The 16,807-nt window shown below is 34.5% G+C and overlaps 3 protein-coding genes and 2 pseudogenes across 5 annotated transcripts; 3 read left to right on the top strand and 2 right to left on the bottom strand.

Moving 5' to 3' along the window:
- Nucleotides 1-650: 650 nt before the first annotated feature.
- On the bottom strand, nucleotides 651-2,029 carry LOC111829443 (annotated as a pseudogene).
- A 309-nt stretch (nucleotides 2,030-2,338) lies between these two features.
- Nucleotides 2,339-4,182, bottom strand: LOC111829626. Of its 3 annotated transcripts, none has more exons than XM_023779274.1 (3): nucleotides 4,119-4,182; nucleotides 2,790-3,043; nucleotides 2,339-2,711 (listed from the first exon to the last, which is right to left on the bottom strand). In XM_023779274.1, exons 2-3 carry the CDS (start codon nucleotides 3,029-3,031, stop codon nucleotides 2,423-2,425), a joined length of 531 nt encoding a protein of 176 aa, XP_023635042.1. In that variant the 5' UTR covers nucleotides 3,032-3,043; nucleotides 4,119-4,182; the 3' UTR covers nucleotides 2,339-2,422. The 3 variants fall into 3 exon arrangements, with proteins under 3 accessions (XP_023635042.1, XP_023635041.1, XP_023635040.1); XM_023779273.1 differs by lacking the exon at nucleotides 4,119-4,182 and adding an exon at nucleotides 3,898-4,082; XM_023779272.1 differs by lacking the exon at nucleotides 4,119-4,182 and having other exon boundaries at nucleotides 2,790-4,082.
- A 360-nt stretch (nucleotides 4,183-4,542) lies between these two features.
- Nucleotides 4,543-5,278, top strand: LOC111829442 (annotated as a pseudogene).
- Nucleotides 5,279-5,948: 670 nt separating this feature from the next.
- Nucleotides 5,949-7,093, top strand: LOC111829625. Its single transcript, XM_023779271.1, has one exon. It carries the CDS (start codon nucleotides 6,240-6,242, stop codon nucleotides 6,963-6,965), a length of 726 nt encoding a protein of 241 aa, XP_023635039.1. The 5' UTR covers nucleotides 5,949-6,239; the 3' UTR covers nucleotides 6,966-7,093.
- A 6,565-nt stretch (nucleotides 7,094-13,658) lies between these two features.
- LOC17877968 (protein OS-9 homolog) lies at nucleotides 13,659-16,423 on the top strand. Its single transcript, XM_023778776.1, has 8 exons — nucleotides 13,659-13,846; nucleotides 13,922-13,998; nucleotides 14,924-15,124; nucleotides 15,200-15,274; nucleotides 15,390-15,481; nucleotides 15,565-15,631; nucleotides 15,709-15,815; nucleotides 16,075-16,423. The coding sequence occupies exons 1-8, from the start codon at nucleotides 13,753-13,755 to the stop codon at nucleotides 16,202-16,204; spliced, it is 843 nt and encodes a 280-aa protein (XP_023634544.1). The 5' UTR covers nucleotides 13,659-13,752; the 3' UTR covers nucleotides 16,205-16,423.
- The last annotated feature ends 384 nt before the right edge of the window (nucleotides 16,424-16,807 follow it).

Below are 16,807 nucleotides of genomic sequence, written 5' to 3'. Positions count from 1 at the left end.
AATATTATTATATAATTAAAAAAACATATTCATTCATTATCTGCCATGTGGCGTGTGAGACCCACTTTATTTGCTTTCAACGGTGTTGAAAGTATTCAACTATGATGTGGCCATGTCATCTTTTTTTTTTTGTTTTCAACATACCATTGTAGTGATTCAACAGTTGAATTATTTATTCAACAGCTTAAAAAGTAACCATTGTAAGACTATTTACAATGGCCTGTTTAAAAAAAAATTCAACAGTTTAATAGCATGCAATGGCTCGTTGAAAAAATAGAGAAGCTGAGGTGGATTCATCAATGTTGAATGGGTTAGAGCATCATTATGGGCATAACCCCAAAGATGCATCTTAGTGTATGTTTAATATATTAATAATGTAATAGTTAATTTTAAGAACCAAACAAAATTATATAGTTATTGGTTGAACCTGTAGTTTCTTAAATTTATAATAAAAAATAATGTAAAACTTATTAATAATTTTAATTAATTTAATAACTATAAAAAGAAAAATATATAACAAAAAAAAGATACAAATTAGAAACATAAAAGATACAAACTTAAAAATTAAAAACATAAACTTAAAAAGATACAAAAACAGAAATGAAAGCACTTAACATTTTATTTAAATGATAAAAAGTTTATAAACGTTTTTAATCATTTGGAAGATGTCCAAATTTCGTCCAGATATTCTCAATCAAATCCTCTTTTAATTGGTGATGTGCTTGTTTATCACGTATTCTTCTTCGCCGGTCACCTATACCGTCGAGATTTGTAGCCATATTGTTCGAAAACGTTATATCCGGGGCACCTTCTTCGAATTCTTGTTCGTCAAAGAGAGTGTATGAATGTCGTTCATCTTCAACAATCATATTATGAAGTATGAGACATGCTCTGATAATATAGGCGATTTTTCCTTTTTCCCATAGAAGACATGGATTCTTAACCATGGTGAATCTTGCTTGAAAGACTCCAAATGCACGCTCAACATCTTTTCGTGCAGATTCTTGACGTTTTGCAAACAAAGAATGTTTCGGGGTTTGTGGTAGTCGGATGGATTGAATAAATGTCGCCTGGTCGAGATAAATACCATCCGTAAGATAGTAAGTCATGTTATACTCCCTTCCGTTTACATAGTAGTTTGCTTGAGGGGCTTGACCTTGTATAATGTCATTAAATACCGGTGATTGATCAAGAACATTTAAATCATTACAAGTACGTGGTGCTCCAAAAAAACGCGTGCCATATCCAGAGATCTTGTGAAGCAACCGCCTCCAAAAAAATAGTTGGCTTTCCGGTTCCTCGAGAATACATACCTTTCCATGCGGTTGGACAATTTTTCCACCCCCAGTGCATAAAATCAATGCTCCCAACCATCCCTGGAAAACCCCGTTGTTCTCCAATATAAAGTAGCCTTTCGAGATCTTCTTCTGTAGGGCGCCTTAGGTATTCATCGCCAAACAAGTCAACAATTCCGACGACAAAATTTTCCAAACACTTACGAGCCGTGGTTTGACCAAAACGTATATATTCGTCAACAGTGTCTGCCCCACCCCCGTATGCTAAAAGTCGAATTGCTGCAGTACATTTTTGGAGGGGTGATATACCATTTCGGAATGTTGCATCTTTTTTTTGTTGAAAACATTCAACTTCTGCTGAGAGACGATTGACAATACGGAGGAACAATGGTTTGTTCATTCGAAACCGTCTTCGAAATAGCCTATCCGGGTAAGTAGGATTATCAGAAAAATAATCGTTCCACAAACGTTCGTGGCCTTTTTCCCGATTTCTTTCGATATACGTCCGTTGTTTTCTTTCCGGTGGTATATCTTCCAATATCGCATCTACTTGATTATCAAATAGGTCTTGATAATATTTGTCAAAATCATCATCATTATTAGAGTTATAATGATAATGAAAATTGTTTGACGAGGAAGCCATAATAAAAAGTAAAGAAGAAATTTATAAAAAGTATATAATGTCGATGAGGACGAACGAGAAGAGAACGATATAAAAAGTATAGATTGTGTTTGTGGCTTGACTTGATTTTTTAAAAAAGTAGAGAGAGTAGAAAGGAAATGAGAGAGAGTATACCATAAGCAAATGATAATAGATTTGTGCTGTTTTAAGTGTTGAAAATATTCCCGTATTATATAGGAATGTCATGACAGAAACATACAAACACATGTGATTCGTTACTCGGCCTTGTAGTGGACTAGTAAATCATATGAACACAGAAAGAACAAAAAAATACAGTCACATAAAGTTGCAATAATCGATTCCTTCACTTTCAATTATCAGAAGAATACAAATTCATGTGACTCATAAAGTGACAACTATCGATTCATTGCAACAAGACTGTTCTTACCATCTATAGTACAAGGGAGCATCAAACAAGTCTCAAAAGTCTTTGCCATAATACAATTCACATCCTACTTAAACCAACTATTGAAATCAAAAGGGCCAAAACACAAAAGCTGACACCAAGAACCATTCTTAATGTTACTCTACTCCTCTGCAACTCATCTCCCAACTTCTCTACTAGCTTCTGAAGCTTAACAACATTCTCCTCACTTTTACTCTCTTGTTCTCTCATCTCTTTAAGGTCCACTGCTACAACTCTGGCCCTTTCAGTCATCTCTTCCATCACAGCCACATTCCACCACTTGTGCAGATGCATATCTCCATCACCAACATTCTCGCAAGTGAAGTACCTGGGAAACACAAAACCATTCATTTATTGGAAACTCTCATAAGTAAGATGTAATTAGAAACAAAAATCAGAAACAGACACATGCTTTCTCCCCGGATCATTTCGGGTGTAAGATGTCTTCAATAGAGGTTGCCCACCACAATAATAGAGGTTGGGGAAGCCAACCTCAATCTCTGGTTCAGTTCTATCCACCATGTTATATGCACTATGACCTTCATCCATCAAGATGTATGCTTCAGTCTCCATTTCTACAGTGTCCTCTGTGTTGTGGTGACTTTGCTCGTCTGATGAATCCCAAGAGTAAGAATAATCTTGCCCCATTGATTGCTTCACCTGAAAACAATCATACAGAAGTAAGAAATAAGATATGAACATTAAACATAAATGTCTATACCAAGTATGATGAAGACATCTTATCACCTTCTCGGATCTCATTTTCATTCATACAATTCATACACATATCATCATACATCAGATAAGAGTTATGAATTGAGACAAGAAACATTAGATCAGATCCTTGTATCACAAACATCATCACATGAAACACTGGTATCACATTTGTAAAACCGATTTCAAGAATTTGTAAACAGGAAGATTACCAGAAAACCAACAAGATCAAACCAAGCAGACATGATTCCAGAAACCAAAAAGTTCAAATCAAGTAGACAGGAAGATGATCAGAAACCAACAAGATTAAACCTAGCAGACATGATTCCAGAAACCAACCAGATTAAACCAGCAATTCACATTCACTAGGCTATACACAATGAGTAAGCTATAATGACTTAGCAATACAGAGTGACTTACCAAAACAGAATGACTTAGCAATACAGTTCAATACACAAGATAATTATCACCTTCTCGGATCTCATTTTGATTCATACAACTAATGCAATACTATCCAAACACATATCAGATAGCACAACAGATTCATTACACAACTTGATCAATATACATAAAACTTGTATAATTCATTAAACAGAAGATACATCTGATTCATTACACAAAAAACACAACTGATTCATTACACATATTTCACAACAGATTCATTAAAAAGAAAACACAACTGATTCATTACACAGAAGATACTTAGAATAGATATTAAACAAGAACATAACACAAACAACTTATTCATTACACAGAAGATACTTAGACTTAGACATGTTAATAGACATGGTTCATTAAACCTAATTTAGCTACTTAGAAAAGCTCTGCCATGAGCTTTTTCTTCAGAGCAAGTTCATTTTCCTTTCGTTGTTTTAATCCTCTCCTTTGGCAGAGCAGAGATCAGAAATCGGTGAGTTTATCTCTAAAACTAGGGTTCGAAAGAGGAAAAAATCGATTTGGGATTGTTCATTCTTTTGACAAAAGAAAAAATTATAAACCCAAAGAAAATCAATGTTTTTACCCTCTCCCAGTGTGCCACGTCGCTTAAGAATCAAAGTCGAACGAGTGTTCGATAAGAAGCGGATGGACCTTAATAATACACTGTTTTCATTATTTGGGCTATTAATATTGCCTGAAGACCTAAACGCTTACGCAGATAATGATGGCCTTAGAAAGGGAGGACAAACTAGACATGTGTCATTTACTAATTGGTTGAAATAATTATTATAATTTAAGATATAAATAAATATATGTGTTATTTTTCTATTGGTTGTAGAGATTTTTGTTAGGTTTTTTCTACCAAATTATTGTAAATCATTTATACTTTAGTAAATTTATTTTAAAATTTATTTTATTAAATGAAAATTTATCATTTTTTGTACTTTATAAAAAGAGACTTGTTTCATTTGATTTGGACACCGAAAAAACCCTCATTATTTTGTTAAATGGATCCCAACAATAATCCATTTAACACCCAAAATTCTTCTAATTACCATTTTAACTACCCAAATCCCAACAATTATCAACTTCAAAATCCGTGTTCCAACCAACCACAAAATATACCAAATTATGGATTTCCACCAAATTTTTTCATGCCTTCAGGTATTCCTAATTATCCTCCATTTTATAGTCCAATGATGCAAATCCTTCTCAAACAACTCCTTTTTCTTCTACTCCAACGAGTAATGACAACGTTGGATTAACTGAATTTCCCGAATTCTCAACTCAAATGGCTCTTGGTGATATGAGCGGTGTTCAGGAAGTCACTCCAAATGCAGAGGATTCAGCTCCTTCTCGCCGAAAAAACTCTAAATGGACCATTGAGCAAAATCTGGTGCTAGTAAGTGGATGGATTAAATGGCACTAACAGCGTTAGTGGCAAAAACCAAAAAGGAGAAGTATATTGGGGTAAAATTGCTGACTGCTGTAATGAGCATTGCTCATGTCATCCACCGCTTGATGGAGTTTCATGCAGAAATCATTTCAACTACATGTACCAAAAACTGGGCAAATGGACTGGTGCTATGATAATGCCAAGCGAATGCAACAAAGTGGATATGGTCGGAGAATGATGTATTGGCAAAAGTGCATGAGTTATATTCAAGTAGTTCTAAAGGTCAATTCAATTTAATGTCTGAATGGCACGCTATTCGTGATCAACCACATTATGGTAGTTTGTAGGAGGCAATACTGGCTATGGAAGCAGTTGATCTAAGAGATTTCGTGAGAGTGATGCAAGTTACTCAAGCTCTGTAGGATCTATTGTTCCTCCAATGGGGAGAGATGCAACTAAAAAAATGATAAAAAGGCAAAAGCGCAGCTTTGGAAGTGGTCACTGAAGAGTGGAGGCAAGAGGAGGCGAACAAATTAATGAAAGAAAGAACTGAATCTAAGAAGATGAAGATGTTTTTGAAGTTAGGTCAGAAAGAATATCTCGATGACAAAAACTGATGGTGAAGTTGAGCGACGATCTATTTGGAAATTAACTGTTTTCACTTGTCTGTTTGTAATTTGTTTCCTTATGCTTTAATAATGTGTGTATGTTTCTTTTGCTTTAATAATGTGTTTGTCTGTTTCTTTATCAATAATTTGTGTATGTTTCTTGCGCTTTTAATAATGTTTGGCTCTTTCTGTTTTAATAATGTGTATTTGGCTCTTTCTCCGACAATAAAATATGTGACTAATTGTGGCTTTCTTGTGAGAGAATCACATCGAATCCAATCCAACCCAATCCTTATCCGTGAGTTTTGGATTTTCAGCTTCGTAATCTAATGGTTTCAACCACTCAATTACTTATATATGAGGACTCTATCTTTCATTAATGTACCACAATACCACAAATCTCATCCTACTAAAAAAAAATTAATGGATCCATCTGATTTTCCTTTTGATATTGAAGCTTGCAAAAGGCAGTCTGAAATCAAAGAGAGATCATGTAGCCGCAAACCAACGATTGATTGAAGACTATTTTGCCGATCAACCTACATATGGCGATGCAATGTTTTGTCGGAGATTTCGGATGCAAAAAAATGTTTTTCTTCGGATCGTTGGGGACCTATCAAGCAGTGAAAAATAATTCACTCATCGAGTTGATGCAGCCAACAAAGAAGGTATATCTCCATTAGCTAAATGTACCACAGCCATGCAAATGTTAGCATATGGTGTTGCGGCTGACGCTGTCGATGAATACATCAAAATAGAAGGTACTACATCATTGGAGTGCTTGCGAAGATTCTGTAAAGGAATCATACAATTGTATGAGAAAGTATATCTTAGAATTCCAACTCAAGATGACCTACAAAGAATTCTACATGTTAGCAAGATGAGGGGATTTCCAGGGATGATTGGGAGTATTGATTGCATGCCTTGGGAATGGAAAAATTGTCTAACGGCGTGGGAAAGTCAATATACCCGAGGTGATAAGGGAACCACTACTGTTATTCTTGAAGCAGTTGCATCTCATGATCTTTGGATCTGTCATGCATTTTTCGGGTTTCCAGGCACATTGAACAATATAAATGTTTTAGATCGTTCACTAGTGTTTGATGATGTTGAACAAGGAAATACTCCAAGAGTGAACTTCTTTGTGAACCAACGTTCGTACAATATGGCATATTATCTAGCTGATGGAAGCTATCATTCTTATCCCACTTTCGTCAAGTCAATTAGACTTCCTCAGAGTGAACCATACAAGCTATTTGCACAATGTCAAGAGGGATGTCAGAAGGATATTGAACATGCATTTGAAGTGTTGCAGGCTCGATTTAAAATAATTCATGAACCAGCTCGCATGTGGGACATAGATGATTTGGCTATCATCATGAGGTCATGTATCATATTGCATAATATGATTGTTGAGGATGAATGAGATACATATGCTCAACATTGGACCGATTATGATCAATCTGAAGAAAGTGGGTCTAGTACACCACAACCATTCTCGACCGAGGTGCTACCTGCATTTGCAAATCATGTGCGTGCTAGATCTGAGTTACGTGGTTCAAACGTAAATCATGAGTTGCAAGCAGATTTAGTAAAACACATATTGACAAAATTTGGTAGTTAATTTATGTGTGATTTTAAGTTTTATTGTTTTTGAATTGAATTTATTGTACTAATTAAGTTATTTGTCTTTTACTGTGTGATTTAAAAGCTTTATTGTTTTTGAATTAAGTTGATTGTACTAATTAAGTTTGTGTGTTTTAATATGTCGTGTGTTTATTAATATATTATAGAAAAATAGCACTATAACCTACTATTCCAAAACTTTATCACACAAAAACCCACTTCTTCCTATAGGTATATTTTCAGCTTACTAAATGACTATTCAGTCCTCAAACACCTTTCACCATATTTCTACACTTCTTCACCTTTCTCTCGTCTCTCATCTCTCTTCCTCTCTCTCACTTTTTTTTATTCTTTCTTTTGTTATTATCATTTTAGGTAGGTTATTATGATTAAAAATTGTATATTTACTTACATATAATAAATTATGATTATTTTTCTGTACATTTTAAGATGCATATTAATATATATTAGATGAAATATTATATTATATACTATCCATTTATAGTTTACCAATTGTTCATTAATATGTGTATAATCAATTACAGTATTATTAGTAAATACTTACTTATGTTTAGTTGGATAAAAAACATATCAAAAACTATTTCATCAAATAATCTATGGGCGGTAAATAGTTCATAGTAAACTATCAAATAAATAATTATTCCGAGGTCAATAATATTTATACATGTTAAAACAATCTTATCTCTTCCACAATATCCACAAAAATTTTATGGATACCATTTTTTGTTCACCATTATCAATACTGAAATAATATTATCTTCCTCCACTACATACTCTAGATTCTTACAACACGAAATTCATTACTCTTATTGACTCATTAGTTTTCTATGGACTTGAAACTAAAATAAAATTAAATAAAAACCTAAACCCTAAACCATATAGTTTTTAGGGTATAAGATTTAGGTTTTAAGGTATAAGATTTAGGATTTATGTTCTCTTGGTGTAGTTTCGAGTTCCTTACTATTATCTTAGTAAATCCCTAATTCAAGAACATGAAGTTCTTTACTATTATAAACTCAAAAGTTTCCTATGAACTCAAAACTACAACAAGAGAACATAAACCCAAATCCTATACCTTAAAACCTAAATCTTATACCCTAACTTATATAGTTTCGGGTTTAGGTTTTTATTTTATTTTATTTAAGTTTCAAGTCCATAGGAAGCTATTTAATCAATATGAGTAATGGACTTCATGTTGTAAGAAACTAGAGTGCATAATGGAGGAATAAAATATTATTTCAGTATTGTATCCACAAAATTTTGTCCTTTTAGTTCAATTTTTCGTGGATATTGTGTAATAGATAAGATTGCTTTGAACTAAATAAAACTTATTGATTTTTAATAAATCTTAATTTGATAGTTAATTATGAATTATATACCACCTACAAATTCTTGATGAAATAGTTTTTTTATATGTTTTTTATACGATTAAACAGAAGTAAGTATCTATTAACAAATGTAACACCCGTGTCTGAAATTATGGTGGTGTCGACCGACACCAGTGTTGGGTGTCGATCGACAACAACAAAATTGGATTACACAGTTTAGCTTTTAAACCGTCGATTTATTTGAAATTGATTGGAAAAACCCTAGGCACGACTTTAAACTCGTAAAAGCAGCCTTTATTTCTCACTTTTGGCTTTTGTCGCTTCTTAAAAACAAAAGAGAGAGAGAGAGAGGGTTGTGAGCTGGTTGTTCCTAAAGCTTAAGAAGTGGATTGTGAGGGTTTCTGGAGGTGTATGTGGCTAGTTCTGGTGAGTTCTAGCAAGGAGAGGGTTGGATTTGTGGCTGGTGGTGCAAGGAGGGTCTTGTTCTTTCTGTTCCTCTTTGTTTTGTCCTTCTTTCAATCCATATCAAGGTGAGTGCGTGACTATGGCTGATCTAAGCATGTTTAACCCTTCTTATGTGTGTTTGATTGATTTGGATGGCTGGATTTATTTAGTGTGATCTGTAGAATCATGGCGAGGAGAGGAGGATGATCTAGGGTCTCGGTAGTTATGTTTATGAATATGTTTAGTTATTGTTGGAACATGGTTTAGAGGCATGATAGGTTGCTGGTGTAAATTGTGGTTATTGAATAATTGGTTAATTAATATTATGATTAAATGGTGTTGGTTTAATATGTTTTCGGTGTGCATGATGGTTTACTGTTGAGTTAATTTAGTTATATTAATTAGTGGGTATGGGACTATTAATTAATGAATTGAAAATAAAAAAAACTGGTCGGGTCTTTTCAATTTGGTATCAGAGCCCTTACGGTTCTAGGGCGGGTGTAAATTGGTGATTTTTAATGTGATATGTGAATTTTGTTGATGAGAAATGATGATGTGGATTGCATGCTGATTGATTTGTGTGTTTAATCAATTGTGTGAGCATGGAGACCTAGATTATCCTCTCGAGCCTTCAATGAGACTCCATGGTAAGTTTTATGTTTTGGTGATTTTTGACTTGTTGGTGTCTTGTGAAAGAGAATTATGTGTGAGTTTCTAAAAATAGAAAGTGTCGGGTTTGACGATTCTATTTTTAGAAAGTTTCAGGATTGTGGTTAGTATAGCATTGCAATGCTATAGGGGAACCACGAGAGGTATATCTAACCTTGAGATATGTTCGGGGGCGTTATACTTATTTGCTCGGGTGTTATGTGATAGTCTCGGATGACGATTCGAGAGCACGCTTAAGGGTGACGACCCGAGAGCGAGTGTGATACTTCCTGGATACCGTAGCTTGAAGGCTGGAGGCCTAATAGTGAGCCGGTATAACTTGAAGGTTGCGACCTAGGAGCGAGGAGAGTGGTGAGACTTCCCGTATACCGTAGCTTGAAGGCTGGTGGCCTAAGAGTGAGTCGGTATGACTTGAAGGTTGCGACCTGAGAGCGGAGGGAGTGGTGAGACTTCCTGGATACCGTAGTCTAAGGCAAAGGCCTGAGGACGAGCCGATATGATTCATAGGTTGCGACCTGTGGACGGGGGAAGTGGGTGAATATGAGCAAATAGGGTCAGAAACGTGAGTATATTGATTAGATAGGGGCCTCAGAGGAGTCAGCTGTAGGAGTGCGGACTATGAAGTTGGTTGCATGGACTCCTAGGCTGATGGACGGTGTTAAAGGAATTCGAAGACGAATCCATGTTAGTGGGGGAGAATTGTAACACCCGTGTCTGAAATTTTGGTGGTATCGACCGACACCAGTGTTGGGTGTCGATCGCCACCAACAAAATTGGGTTAGACGGTTTAGCTTTCAAACCGTCGGTTTAATTGGAATTGTTTGGAGAAAGCCCAGGCACGACTTTAAACTCGTTGAAGCAGCCTTTATTTCTCACTTTTGGCTTTTGTCGCTTCTTAAAAACAAAAGAGAGTGAGAGGGTTGTGAGTTGGTTGCTCCTAAAGCTTAAGAAGTGGATTGTGAGGGTTTCTGGAGGTGTATGTGGCTAATTCTGGTGAGTTCTAGCAAGGAGAGGGTTGGATTCGTGGCTGGTGGTGTAAGGAGGGTCTTGTTCTTTCTGTTCCTCTTTATTTTGTCCTTCTTTCAATCCATATCAAGGTGAGTGCGTGACTGTGGCTAATCTAAGCATGTTTAACCCTTCTTATGTGTGTTTGATTGATTTGGATGGCTGGATTTGTTTAGTGTGATCCGTGGAATCATGGCGAGGAGAGGAAGATGATCTAGGGTCTCGGTGGTTATGTTTATGGATATGTTTAATTGTTGTTGGAACATGGTTTAGAGACATGCTAGGTTGCTGATGTAAATTATGGTTATTAAATAATTGGTTTATTAATATTATGATTAAATGGTGTTGGTTTAATATGTTTCCGGTGTGCATGATGGTTTATTGTTAAGTTAATTCGGTTAGATTAATTAGTGGGTATGAGACTTTTAATTAATGAATTAAAAAAAAAAAACTGGTTTGGTCTTTTCAATTGGTAACAGCTTGTCATGTGGGAAGGTTGTTAAAAGGTGAGGACTTGGGTTCGAGGAATGTCAGACGCACCAATAACATACCTGGTGGGCCAGAGAGATGCGGGCCAGAGGGTTGTGCAGATTGGGCCCACATGAGAGGTTAGGGTCGATACGCTGCAGCGCTATAAGGATGTCATGTCGCGGGGTTGTTACACAATACTATAATTGAGTATCCACTTATCAATGATCATTTTCCAATGTTTTCTCTTTTCACCTAGACACGTTGACCATATATATCCATGTGGTTACTATAACGTGGATATTCTGGGATGTTCATTAAAATGTTTATAGGCTAGAATGTAATGTATGATTTATGGTTTTGGTTTTACGGTTAAATTTAATTGGACAAGGTTTAAGGTTTTAGATTCATGTTTAATGTATAGAGTTTAGTGTTTTTTTTTTGTCATCTAAGTTTAGTGTTTAAAGTTAGAGTTTTGGGTTTTTGGTTTACGGTATATGATTTAGGGTTTAAGCTCTAAGATTTAAAGTATAGAGTTTATGGTTTGTGGCTTGTTTATCAAAACACAAATTCTTTGATTAAATAAGTTTTGATATTTTTTATATGACTAAACCTAGTAAATAGCTATAAACTATAGTGCAATTGACAATCCATGTATCAATGAAAAAATGTTCAACTACAAATGAATAGTGTATAAAATAAAAATTTATCAAAACTATAGCAATATGCATATTAAAATGTAAAGAAAATATAATCATAACGTATTATATAAAAATAAATAGATACTTTTTGATATTATATACACAAAATGACACTCTAAGATGAGAACAACAAAGAAAAGAGTAAAAGGAGGAGAAAGGAAGACACAAGAAGGGAGAAACTGATTTAAAAAAATTAATAATTTAAGCAAAATTGTTTTATCAATTTGATTATTTTTCTCCAAAGCATCTCAACCGAAGGGTATTATCGTCATAAAAAATGACACCATACCCTAAAATTGTTTTATCAATTCGATTATTTTTCTACGTTTTATGTAACTTAATTGTTTTCATAATGGAAATCTATTTATTTTGTATATTATTTAAAAAAATTAAGAATATAAAATAAGAAAAACGTTTAACTTTTAATTATTTTTTTTAAATTATATTCGCTAATCGTTATTAATATATAATCATATAAACAAAAAAAACAAAAAAAAAACAAAAAAAAAATTAAAATATATGAAATAAAAAGTGGGGTCAAGTGTTGAATTTAACTAAACAAAACCATTGTAAAGGTTAAAATTAGAATATGTGTTGAATGATTAGGTGGAAGTGAGAGAAGCTGATGTGGAATGAAAAAGAGGGTGTTGAATAAGTAAAACATTCTTGTTAGTCTAACATGACTAAAAGTACACCATATACATAAAGTGGTTCTGAATGCCAATAACTCAAAAATAAATACGGTATTTTTATTTAGGAAAAATATCTTTAAATGCATGAACCGAGTCATTTTGACCAATTAAACCATCAACTTCTATGATGATACAAAGGAGCAATTAACGGGTGTTAGTCCTTAAATCCGATAACTGAACAATTAACAGGTGTTAGTTAGGTGTTCATCTTTGTATCATTTTGGAGATGATATTAGGCCAATCCGAGATGATACAAAGATTAACGCCTAACTAATATATGTTAATTACTCCGTTATCGGACTTACGACATATTGGTTTTGGCTTGGTTAATTTTGTTTCATATTTTAAACGGGAAAATTTCCCAAAAAAACATGAATTATTTAATATTTGCCAGAAAAATATATGAACTTTTTTCGTTGTCAGAAAAATACGTAAACTAATTTATAGATGATAAAAAAATACGTGAACTATTTCGATTTTCCAGTTTCCCACATATAATGATCACAATATTCAACAAAACTAACATAATCATAAACATCGTTTGCCTATTTTTCATTTTTCTTAAATTTCTAATCATAACAAAAACTTAACTATAAGAAAACAAAGATGAAAGATAAAGCTAAAATATAAAGAAAGAGAGATATTGTTATGATTATGACTACGATAAGAACGAAACTTCTTCACGAAATTGTAATAGTAACAATGTTTAATGTTGTCTTAGTTTTGTTGAAAATCGTGACCATAATATGTGGGAAACTGGAAAATCGAAATAGTTCACGAATTTTTTATCATCTATAAATTAGTTTGCGTATTTTTCTGGCAACGAAAAATATTCATGTATTTTTCTGGCAAATATTAAATATGTCACGTTTTTTTGAGAATTTTCCCTATTTTAAACGGTAAGTTAATGTCTTTATATGATTTAAATGGCCTGCGTGAAAGTTGATGGTTTACGGTTCACGTATTTAATGATATTTTTCTCATTTTTATTTTCCGATAATTAAACCGGTTTTCAGCGAGAACACAGTACAATGAGTCCTGGTTTAGTAAAATTTCCTTCCGACAATGATAACCAACAAAATTACATTTTATTTCGGTTATATAACCTACGTGTCGAATTCTAATTGGATGAACTACGTGGACGTTCTAATTACACACCATCGCCGCAGCGAAATAACAAGCGACGAGCGATCTCATCGTCTACGTCTACTTCGCCGTCGCCTGTAACCGTCCGGTGGTAATTTAGCTTAACAAGGAAAATGAGAATCAAGCGAATCGTGTTATGTCTTGTAATAGTCGCAGTGTCTTCAATCTCCTATGTCCGGTCCGATCAGATCTTCCCAGCTCATCTAGGTCTATATCACTTCATCAATCAAATTTCGAGTTTTGCCTCTTCAAGCTTTGATTCAATGTTTTTCTTATGTGTAGTTGGAACATTCAGCAGAAACAATCGTGAACCAAAGTACAAGATTGAGTTCCTTCCTGAAGATTCACCTTTTCACCCGGTAATAACTCAAATCTTGAGATTTGAATTGTGATCTTAGGTATAGTGATTAGAGATAGTTGTTACATAGAGTTCCTATGTGATTTTTGTATTATGATTCTCATTGTATGAAGCTGAGAATCTGGAATCTGGAATCTATGGTTATGGTGGATAAGCTTGGTGGTTTTTAACACAATTTAGAGTTACAGTGAGTATAAATAGCTGTAATATCTGAAATTTTGGTGTTTTGGTTCTCTAGTAGTGTTGTTTAAAGGGTCATAATATGGAACCTATGGTCATGGTTGATAAGCTTGGGGGTTCTTACCACAAATTAGATAATTTTGAAGCTTAGTTTGGTTCTTTGAACTGAGTTACAATGAGTAGAGATAGTTATAAGATTGAGATCCTCATTTTGAATCTCTAGTATTGTTGTTTATAGGGTCATAACCTGGAATCTATGATTATGGTTGATAAGATTTGGCGTTTTTAGTCACAATTAAGATTCATTTGAAGCTTACTTTTGCAGTTTTGACATCAGTTACAGTGAGTAGATATAGCGTTAACATAGAGATCCTCTTTGACTTTGTCGTTCTTGAATCTTTAACATTGTTGTTTATAGGGTCATAATCTGGAATCTATGGTAATGGTTAATAAGCTTGAGCGATTCTTACCACAAATTAGATCATTTTGAAGCTTTTGAGTGCACTTTGAAGTCAGTTACAATGTGTAGAGTTAGTTGTAACATAGAGATCCTCTTTGATTTTTTCGTTTTGAATCAAGAGTCCATGGTTATGATGGATAAGCATTGGCGTTTTAATCACATTTTTTTAATTCATTTGAAGCTTATTTTTGCAGTTTGACATTAGTTACAATGAGTATATAGTTGTTACATAGAGATCCTCTGTGGTCTTTTTCGGCGTTTTGAAGTCTATTATTGTTTTTAATAGGGTGAGAATTTGGAATCTATGGTTATGATGGATAAGCATGGGGGTAGATTTTTATGTTACTTACCAAAGGAGGAAAAGGCAACAAGTGGATGGACTTCTAGTCAGCAGAATATTAGTACTGTGATGATGGATACACACAAACAGGTGAAGCTAAGGACTCCTGATGAATTGCTTCAGTCACTTGAGAAATGCATTGTTAGAGTAAGTATTTTCTAAAACTAGTTCACTAATTAACAAAAATTTCTTAGCACTAAATCTTTCCTTGGATATGAGCAGCAAGAGGGTTGGTGGTCTTATGAGTTTTGTCATGAGAAATATGTACGGCAAGTACACACTGATGACGAAAACAAGGTTTGCTTTTTCTGATTTCTCTCTATCTTTATCACTTGTTTCTCTTCTTTTTATCCTACAATCACTCACTCACTCACTGTCTAATGCCTATGGCCCTTGTATCCTACCACTTCAGATTGTTCAAGAGTTTTTACTGGGTACTTTTGACCCAGAGGCAACTGCGGGTTTTAACCAAACTGTATCTGATGCTTCTGATGCATCTCAGAGGTATAAGCTGAGGTTTTACATAACCTTTATTATAGCAGCAAAAGATATATCTCAGCTAATCTCTTATGGTTTTGTTGTTGCAGGTATCACTCTCATGTATACACCAATGGGACCACCTGTGATCTTACTGGATCACCTCGAGAAGTCGAGGTATCTAATCTAGTTTTCTGCATTGCATTCGACTCATTGCATTACGATTTTATTATACTTGAAATTTCTCTACGCAGGTTAGGTTTGTATGCGCAGAAACCAGGGCAATGATCACTTCGATCACTGAGCTATCCACTTGCAAGTACGCACTAACTGTTCAGTGCCCAACCTTGTGCAAGCATCCGTAAGCAATCCTATTTCCCTTATCGCCAATTTCATAGTGAATTTCTTCCTGCTCCATTAAAAATCCACATCAGAATGGATACACTAGTGGAAACTATATGTTTCATCTTGCATGCTAATTAGTAATTACCAAAGACAAAAAAAGCTTGAAAAGATATCCTAAAATGGGGGCATACCGTTAGTTGGAACACGAGTCACCACTTTACGAGTAAGCTTATGTTCCCTTAGTTTGTTAAGCTTGTTGTTCTTGGGGGTTGTAGGCTGTTCCAGCTAGAGAAACCAGTGTCACACACGATCCATTGTAACCCAATTCCAGTGGAAAAAGACGTACAAAGAAACAAGGAAGAACAAGTCGTAGGCGAATCACCTAAGATGATTGCTGATTCTTGAAACCCGCTTAAGAGTAAGAGTTAAACAGCGAATGTATATATATATAAGAACTACATTCTCGGTGTTACCTGCTGTCATGTTCATGGTTATAATTGCGAATTCTTACCGGTAGGATGATGATACTCTCTCTATGTAACATTTCTGCATACTAAAAGCAGCATTACTATTGAAAGCACTGATAAAATTAGTTTTGATTCAAAGACGGCAATGCTTGATTGACACAGATGTTTCCGATTGACGCATAGATATGTTCCCATTTCACTAGTGAATTCACACAAATTTATAAACATATATACTACATTGTTTCATGTTACAATAATGTATGCGAGCTGATGTTTCATTTCATAAATTTCGTTAAAATTAGCAATGTAAGATCGTTCTCGTTCGTTTCCCATCCAATGGTAACAACTCGCTCCACGACACTGAACTGAGCTAATTCATATATTTAGAGTCCACCTTAGTGTGTGTGTATATAAAGCATTCACTAAAAGAACAGATGATAAAAAAAACCTAAGCAATGGGAGGATCAGCAGGGTGAAATCCACTGAGAGCCACTGAACTGCCAATGTGACAGATCTTGGCAGAGTTTATAGAGTACCTACC

The sequence above is a fragment of the Capsella rubella genome, unplaced genomic scaffold (genome assembly GCF_000375325.1).
Source record: "Capsella rubella cultivar Monte Gargano unplaced genomic scaffold, Caprub1_0 scaffold_7, whole genome shotgun sequence".
Taxonomy (NCBI): Eukaryota; Viridiplantae; Streptophyta; class Magnoliopsida; order Brassicales; family Brassicaceae; genus Capsella; species Capsella rubella.
Note: the sequence above shows the minus strand (reverse complement) of the source record. Positions and strands in the feature narration are given on the sequence as shown.

What these genes read in the sequence shown, in the direction of transcription:
- LOC17877968 (XM_023778776.1), top strand. Translation starts at nt 13,753, where the DNA reads ATGAGAATCAAGCGAATCGTGTTATGTCTTGTAATAGTCGCAGTGTCT. An exon ending in ACACTGATGACGAAAACAAG is followed by an intron (nt 15,275 to 15,389) that starts GTTTGCTTTTTC and finishes CTACCACTTCAG; the next exon opens with ATTGTTCAAGAGTTTTTACT. An exon ending in GCTTCTGATGCATCTCAGAG is followed by an intron (nt 15,482 to 15,564) that starts GTATAAGCTGAG and finishes TTGTTGTTGCAG; the next exon opens with GTATCACTCTCATGTATACA.
- LOC111829625 (XM_023779271.1), top strand. Translation starts at nt 6,240, where the DNA reads ATGCAAATGTTAGCATATGGTGTTGCGGCTGACGCTGTCGATGAATAC.
- LOC111829626 (XM_023779272.1), bottom strand. Translation starts at nt 3,151, where the DNA reads ATGAAAATGAGATCCGAGAAGGTGATAAGATGTCTTCATCATACTTGG. An exon ending in GATCCGGGGAGAAAGCATGT is followed by an intron (nt 2,712 to 2,789) that starts GTCTGTTTCTGA and finishes TGTGTTTCCCAG; the next exon opens with GTACTTCACTTGCGAGAATG.